The sequence below is a fragment of the Capsicum annuum genome, chromosome 3, assembly GCF_002878395.1.
Source record: "Capsicum annuum cultivar UCD-10X-F1 chromosome 3, UCD10Xv1.1, whole genome shotgun sequence".
NCBI classification, from domain to species: domain Eukaryota; kingdom Viridiplantae; phylum Streptophyta; class Magnoliopsida; order Solanales; family Solanaceae; genus Capsicum; species Capsicum annuum.
The window spans coordinates 8,957,267-8,966,041 of record NC_061113.1 but is presented as its reverse complement, the minus strand read 5'-3'; the positions used below and the strand labels follow the sequence as shown (position 1 = coordinate 8,966,041).

Below are 8,775 nucleotides of genomic sequence, written 5' to 3'. Positions count from 1 at the left end.
TTTCGTATCCATCTCTATTCTTTCCACTTCTCTCGTTATCTATCTTTATTTTATCATTCTTTATGGTTTTTATTTTTTTTTCTTTAAAAGAGGAAAAATAATTAAAAACAACGAAACAAAATGATTAGATCGAACCCAAAAGTAGGTTGCCTAAGTATCATGTTGTACATGAATCAGATCTTGCGTAGTTCAGCAGCTTCTGCATAAACATCACACAATTGAAGGTTTTTTTTCACGAAAAACGAAAACAAGTAAACAAAAGAAAAACGTAATATCCTAACATTTTGATGAAAGACAGCAAAACATACAATGAATTTAGGACCACTTTAAAACTAAACAACAAATACAAAACAACATTCTAAACCCCTTACGTCATGCGTGTAATAAAGACCCGAATATCAAAAACAACTTGACTCCGACTTAACATAGACACCAACCTACAATGACAAAAACATAAAAGACTCAAAACTACATAAAGATAAGACATGCTTTTTCAAACTGGTGCTCTGTGTGACGTCCCCGGCTGAGATGAACCCATCTGTGAAGTCCCCACTTTTCCACTCAGACTTTGCAACATATCCTGCAACGACGTTTTGATACCCGGAAACAAATTTCTTGCCCGTATCCCCGCCTCTTGGAGAGTACACCCGCAAAGATTTCTCTGACACCCATCCACAGTTGTGATCAAACGTGACAACTGAACTCTCAAAAACTCTACCTTGGCACCCGGATCTTCCTACTCATCATCCTCTACCATGATTGCTTCCTGTATTCGCCCTCTAAGTTGGGCTGGTAAGGGTCTACTAATGCCACAGGGCAGAGATTGTAGCCAGATTTCATAGTTTTGAGTGCATCCTGTATTTTCTTCGACGGTATCGACACCTAGCTTTATCGCGTTATTCCAGAATTGCTCATATTTGCTTTCCCCCACGGCTTGGTCTTTAAAGTACTCTACATCCTTTAGAAGGTCCATTATTGGGGGGACGTCTTGCATCCTACCCAACTGACGCATCACCCTTCTTGGACTGTAAGGCCTAGTGCAGTTAAGTCCTATCAAAACTAGAAAGAGTTGCATTTGAGATCCAATCAAGATTTTCTTAGGACGAAACCACATATAGCACCAAAGAATGTTGTTCGGAGTTCTTGATTTGAGAAATTCGATCCAAGAATTGACTCCAATAGGAAAAGAAAATTTGTCAAAACGGTCGATCACATCTTCTCTAATCAAAGAAGGCGTATGCAAGTGCTCCATCATCCACAACTGCAATATCAGATTACTCCCTTCAAAAAATCGTACCCCTTCTTTCACTTCAGTTAAAGCCTTATATATTTCTGTTAAGATCATTGGTACAATGGTGACCTCATCTTTTTTTCTTGAATAAAGCTATCACCACTGATTGTAGACGAGTATTGATACACCTTTCATCTAACGGGAATACTAAGATACCCAACAAAGCCAGACAGAAAACCTCAAGACTACGTTGTTCCCAGTTTTTTTGGTAGTACAGAATTCATCCCAAAAGCAGCCGAAACCCTCTAAAGACCCAAATCTAGCAAACAAATAGTCCAAGGAAATCCAAGATTGTTTGAGACATTCCAGATGCTTGTTATCTTTTAATCCACAGAGTTGAAGGAATTTCTTACGAGTATGATTGCGGGCTAAAATCATCTGTTGACCCATGTAAGTCAACCAAAACAAACGAGACACTTCTACCAGGGTAGGAGTCAATTCACAACTTTCGAACCTAAACACCAAATTATTTGGATCCTAGAAAGTCAACGCAGCTTCTATTAGATCCGGACGAGGCGTGAGATCCATAAGTGCTACAAGATTGCCTAACACTTTCCTCACTTCATGCTTTTCAGAGTAATTGAATGTGCCCCCCCACTTGATCAACTTTTTGGGTACCTTGACAACCATAAGGACTCTAGACTTTGTGGACAGATCCATCCTGTAGTAGCAGATAAGAAATTATCTCAAAATTTGATAAGAGCAAAAGGTTCCCAACCAAGGAACTTGATGCGGACATACGTCGATGGGACAAACCGCTTCATGACTCCAAATCGCCGAACAGTAATGCTGAGTAAAATCAGCCTACTTGGCTAACAACTCTAGGTTATGGGGTAAAAGACCTAGCCTAAGACTAAGACGAAGGCCAAAATAAAGGTTACCGGACCCACCGAGGGTTGCCTACGTATCCCGCCCCGAGGGATGGGAATCAGGTATGCGTAGTTCGTCCAGATTGGACACTTAACGATTAACTAATAAATTGACCCTAACTTAAGAGACAGCCACAAACAAACAAATGAAAACTTTTGGATTTTCAACGAGACATTTCAACTAAGATTGACACCATCAATTATGAAAAAAATCTTTTTGGTATTTTGTTTTTGACAAATAAGTAGAAAAGGCAAACAAAACCCTCTTTTTTTTTCATTCATTTTTTTTTGTTGAACTTACGGTACTTTGAGAAGATAAATGCAAAACGTAAAAAAAAATCTTTTTGAGTTTTGGATCGTGAAGAACAAAAGTCATAAAGAACTCTAAAATAAACTACGACACTCCTTTTGATTCATTCTTTTCGACTCACTTTTTTTCTCTTTTTTTTTTCGCACTTTACTTCTAACACATGTTTTTCCCAAATCGGTCCATCAAAAGACCATGTTACTCTCAAAGATACAACATTTAGCACGTAGGGATGTTTTAAAGGTGAGTCTCCTACAAAGGACCGTGTGGGCCCCGCTAGGTCTCAATATGATGCACATAACAATGACGTAAAGGCTGACCTACGTTTGTGGTTTACTAACAAGGCCGTTCGGGGGAGCATATGGTCGATAGTGGCTGCTTTGCTTTCCACCTACTCCATACATCCAACGGCTCCACCCCTAAGATAAAGGTGACTCAACTAGAGTTCGTGCGCACGACGTGCGCTCCGAGACTTGTTGCGGAAAGAATGACTCGGTTTATGCACATGATGTCAATTATAAAAATGGTAACACATAGGATAAATACTGTAAACAAAGAGCACGACGATACACAAAAGTGAAAACACAAACAAAAATCATAAACATACACTCGTAATGCCAAACAAAGCCGATACGACTCCAAAAAAAAGCTCGGATTCTGAAACTTCCCCAGCAGAGTCGCCAGAGCTGTCACACCCCTTTTTTCGCACTCCCAAAAAGATTCGTTTTAAAGTTCGAAAGGATTTTATTATTTAAGTGACAAGAAATGAAAATTTGTTTCGGAAAAAGGATTATTTATATTTTTTATTCAGAGTCGCCACTTGGCATAATCTGGTGTGCCAAGTCACCATTGGAAAATCCTTTTCAAAATCATTTGACTCTTTAAACTGGTTTGAGAACAGAGACTCCGGCTAAGGAATTCTGTTGACCGAGGGGAAGGTGTTAGGCACCCCTCGATCCCGTGGTTCAACCACGGTCGCTTGGTAGAGTGTATCGACTCTTTTGACACTACGAAAAGTATAAACCACAGAAAAGCACGCAAAACAATCAAACGATAAACAAAACAAAACAATCCAAAATGTAATGTCCAGTCCAATTATACAGTCCGGAGTATAAAAAAAATGCAAAAATATAAACCTATGCTAAATTAATTCTAAACTAATGCTCTACCCGACGCCTCGGGCCTTCACCACGAACGTCCTATGGGTGCATGATACCTCGGGGCATTCCCCGGTGAATAAATATATACAGATACTTCAGGGCATTCCCCGACCAAATTATACAATTGAATTAAATGCGACAAAACAAAACCATTCTAACACATATTTCAAACATGTCATCAATCCACCATGCCTAAATTTGCCTACCCGAACCTACCATTTGCATATCCAATTAGCGACCTAAAACCGTGACACTATCGAGTTCACCAACATTATTCATGTTTATTCCAAGTTAAACAAAAAGTAACAATAAAACCATCATTAATCCAAATTCATCATTTTATCAATCTCGTAATTCCACCCCAATTTTTCTTTTATCAACCATTAAAACATGATCAAACTCATTCCTCAAATCAGCATAGCCGAATCACAAATGTCATGATCAACATCAACAAAAATCCAACAAGCATAATCACACCATACATAATCACAATCAATTCAATAAACCAAAATAACTAAAGAGAGCGGGTTAAGGAGATGGACCTCAATAGCACTTGTTTTCGTTGATAATAAAGAAATCCGAAACAAACTGAAATCCTTGAATGAAATCCTCACGACAAACCGAGCTCCAAACCACGAATATTGAACCCAGTAGATTGCAAGAAAACCCCTAACGTACTATATCGAGCACGAATCAAGAAAATAGAAGAATCTGAAACCCCAAAACAGATTCCGGTGAAGCTCGCTATTTCCGACCCGATTCAGATATGAAATTCGCGAAGAGACAGACGAATATTCAAAAGCAAGAACAGCAAAACGAACGAAACGAACAAGACCCGCGCACCAATTGTCGCCAGAATCGATTCGAACCTTGCCGGATTCAACCCAAACAGACCGGAATCAACCCGAATGGATGGATAAACCAATGAGAAATTATGAACCAAAAACAGACTGGAATTGAAACACCCACTACGATTCTAAAAACGAATCCCGAACAGACCAAATCTCCAAAATTAGAACGCAAACTAAGAAAAAAATATACGAATCTAAGCTTCGTGAGCTACAAAGAGCAAAAAACTGACGAACAGAAGAATTAGATTCCGGCGAATCTGGAGGTTTCAGAGCCGGAATCAGCTGAAGAATGATAAAAATGGACAGTTCCGGCTACGGGTTCGCCAGAAACCTCGAACAACCTGGATTCACTATCGAGTTTCATTCCTCTCCCTTTGATTACACTCTCAGTCTTCTCTTTATTCTGGGTCTGTGCGATTTAGAGCGTGGGTATATATGCGTGCGATAGTAGATCATGAAAGAAAAAAGAAAAGGAAAAAAAATGGAGTCCTTTTTGTAAAAATGAAGAGCAAATCGTGGGTCTCTTTTTGAAGGAGATGATTTTTTCCTTTTTCGATAGTCCCCCCGGTCAGCTCCCTTTGTGTGTGTATATATGCTGTAAGGTGAGGGTGGGGTAGTGAGGTAGGGTAGGTGGGGTCACGGGGGTAGGGTTAGGTGTCCTAATTTAATAGGTAGGATTGTTAATTAGTTATAACAAGAATAATTGGGGATTGGGTTTGTTAGGGGTTTGTTATTATTTATTTTTTTGTATTTTTGTGGGGAATAATTAAAATGGGTGAGACACATGGTAAGGTGAACTAAATGAATAAAATTAAACTTCGGGAAGGATAAAATTAGGTGTCTACAGAGGTGATAAATTACATTATCTACAAATCATATTCATACCTATTCATGCTCTTAATAATAGTTTGGAATTTGATGAAAAAGATAATAGCAAACAGTAGTATGCTTAAATTATATATCGAATATCTTTTTTCTTTTCAAAAAAGTTATTTTCCCGACACAAATGGATCTGAAGAAAATAATGTGTACGTAGATCTTAGTTTTATCTTATAAATATAGAAAGACTGTGTATCTAGATCCACTTAAGTAATGCAATTCAAAACAAATTTGAAAAGAAAATCCAATGATAACGAAACCATATTAAAAATAGTGGAAAATTTCTTAAGAAATTTGTTTTTCTAAAAAAATATTTTGACTAATTAATCAACCATGGAAAAATTTTCAAACACACCCTAAATGGTCTCTCCAATTTATCCCTATAAATACCATCTAAAACTCCCATATATCACACACTTCAAAACATTATAATCATCTTATCCTAAGCTCTTTCTTCTTCTTGTTCAAGGCAAATTAATCAAACATTATGGGTGTCTATACCTTTACTGATGAGTCCACAGCCTCAGTTGTCCCATCAAGGCTATTCAAAGCTTTGGTTATTGATTTTAACAACCTTGTGTCTAAATTGATACCTGATGTTGAGAGCATTGAGAATGTTGAGGGTGATGGTGGTCCTGGTACCATCAAGAAGATCACTTTTGTCGAAGGTTTGTTTTATGTTTGTTTTTTGAGTGTTCGATATTTATATTGGAACTCGTCTTGTTGGTTACTTACATAATCGATTCTGAGAAATAATCCTCCAAAATAATTTTTACACCAGTAGATCATCTTTATTTGTTGAAACAATAATATATCTTGAAAGCTACAAATAGAGGTAATAAAATTAGTCCATAAATAAATTGAATCAATATATCCATCTTAAGTTTGGGCACATGTTATTTGACCCGATCATTTATTAACTCAATCAGTCAAAACTTAGCTAATATGTAGCCCAAATCAATTCCCATGAAATCTTATCAGAATATTTTTCAAAATGATATTTTTTAAATTGATGTATATAATCACAATTAAGGGTGGGCATGATATGGTATATACCGAATTACCATACTAAACCAATGATATGGTATATACCGAATTACCATACTAAACCAAATTTTTTGATACCGTGGTTTTTGGTATTATGGTATTTGGTATGGTATATAGTATACATTTTAAATTTTTTTGATATATGATATGGTATACGGTATTTACAAATGACATAGCGAAATACCGAATACCATACCGAAGTATATATAGTTACATAAGTAACTTATATATATATATATATATATATATATATGTATACAAAAAAAAAAAATACTTAGTATTAGTATAAAAATGTTTAGACTTTGAAACTGTCGCTACTCTATCTTGATTGAAATGTCTTTTTGGTGTAATTGACTAATAAAAGGAATTGTTTGTACTTCTTTTTCAATATTTCTACATGTGTAATGCATTTTTATGATACAATTAAGACATGCTTTTGAAAAGTCGAAGTAATAATACTCTAATATACGATATATATTATCAAAGTTAAACAAACTATGATTATCGATTACCATACCACAAAATATTGAGACCAAACGTCAAAATGCCGAACTATACCGAATTAATATGGTATAGTAATGGTATAATATTTTTAAAAATCGAATAATGAAATTATCGTATCAAAATTTCAAATACCTATCATACCATACCATGCCCACCCCTAATCACAATAAAGAAAAATACAGTTTTATAAGGTAGTACTAAAAATTATACAAAACAAATAAAGTAATTACAACTAGTAATAATTGGACAAATTTGGTTATGACTTGCATTTAGATCCACATCAGCTCAACTATGGATGGGTCAAAACTCACTCATCTATTTCCTCCATTTCAAAATAACTGACCCTTATTAATTTGATATACCTCTTATTAAGAAAATATTTATTAGAAATTTATTTTACTAAATTAACCTTATTAATTATACTTTAAAAATATAAATTTGAATATATACACTCCATTTAGTAATTTAATGATAAGGATAGTATTGGAAGAACATAATAAAATCCTCTTGATTTCGTCAAAGAGGCAATTAAATTGAAATAAATATTTTTAGAAAAAAAAAATCAACTAAAACAAAATGGAGGGAGCATTAACTCAACCTATTTTGGCCCGTCCAAATTTAAAATTCACTCCGCTCATTTAACACCTCCATTTATAAATATCCTTGACCTTTTAGTATTATATTTACACTTATAATGTATGAAACTTAATCCTTTTTGTTAATGACAGGTGGTCCAATGAAGTACTTGAAGCACAAGATTCATGTGATTGACGACAAGAACTTAGTAACAAAATATTCACTTATCGAAGGTGATGTTCTTGCGGACAAAGCAGAATCAGTTGACTATGATGCCAAATTAGAAGGTTCTGCAAATGGAGGATGTGTTGCAACCACAGTAACTGTGTACCAGACAAAAGGTGACTATGTTGTTACTGAGGAAGAACACAATGTGCACAAAGGGAGAGCCAATGACATTGTCAAGGCCATCGAAGCGTACCTCCTCGCCAATCCTTCTGCCTACGCTTAAGTTATGAAAAAAAAATTGTGTGTTGTTGTGTCTTGTATTTATTATTAAATAAGTAAAAGTTGTTGTGCCTAAGAAGTTCAAAGATTTAGATGAGACGAAAAAAACTGATTGATTATATATGGAGTTGTATCAAATTCTTCCATGGGATTGAATTTTACATTGTTAAGTCTTTTATTGATTGTGTGTTTTCAGTTGTATGTCATGGAAAGAACTTTCAATAAAGAGTATCACGAGTTTAGTTATCGAATGCTTCTCCTAAACCTCACATGTATAGTTAGATTAGATTCATGATTTAAATTTTATAAATTTTTTACTACGGTTATAGTTTAATTCCGTCAAATTATTTTATTTAAGTAACTTTTGAGCCAATTTTAATCCAACAAATTTATTAATTCAATTCATTTTGATCCACTCAAACTAGCTCAACACATCCATTTGAATTCAAAACCTTTAATTGACAATAAAGAAACACTTACTACCACACGCGATCGGCAGTGGTGGAGCTACACTTGGAATAGGGGTTCATCCGAACCCCCTTCAATGAAAAATTATACTATATATACATGGTTAAAATTATTTTTTATGTATATATAGTAGATGTCGAACCCCCTTCAGTTAGTTCGTAGATTCACTTGTAAACCTCTTTAATAAAAATTGTAGCTTCGCCACCGACGATCGGTGAACCAACAATATGTTAGTAAGCATGATCAATTTGTGTTTTAGCTTGGCCACATAACATATATACATGGTTAAAATTATTTTTTATGTATATATAGTAGATGTCGAACCCCCTTCAGTTAGTTCGTAGATTCACTTGTAAACCTCTTTAATAAAAATTCT

General features: G+C 35.2%; 1 protein-coding gene across 1 annotated transcript; it reads left to right on the top strand.

Annotated features, from left to right (window-relative positions):
- Nucleotides 1-5,769: 5,769 nt before the first annotated feature.
- On the top strand, nt 5,770-8,177 carry LOC107866596 (pathogenesis-related protein STH-21). The gene is made up of 2 exons (XM_016712626.2): nt 5,770-6,025; nt 7,637-8,177. The coding sequence occupies exons 1-2, from the start codon at nt 5,845-5,847 to the stop codon at nt 7,933-7,935; spliced, it is 480 nt and encodes a 159-aa protein (XP_016568112.2). The 5' UTR covers nt 5,770-5,844; the 3' UTR covers nt 7,936-8,177.
- Nucleotides 8,178-8,775: the final 598 nt, after the last annotated feature.

Coding starts and splice junctions, on each gene's coding strand:
- LOC107866596 (XM_016712626.2), top strand. CDS start 5,845: ATGGGTGTCTATACCTTTACTGATGAGTCCACAGCCTCAGTTGTCCCA. Junction 6,026..7,636: donor GAAGATCACTTTTGTCGAAG/GTTTGTTTTATG, acceptor TGTTAATGACAG/GTGGTCCAATGAAGTACTTG.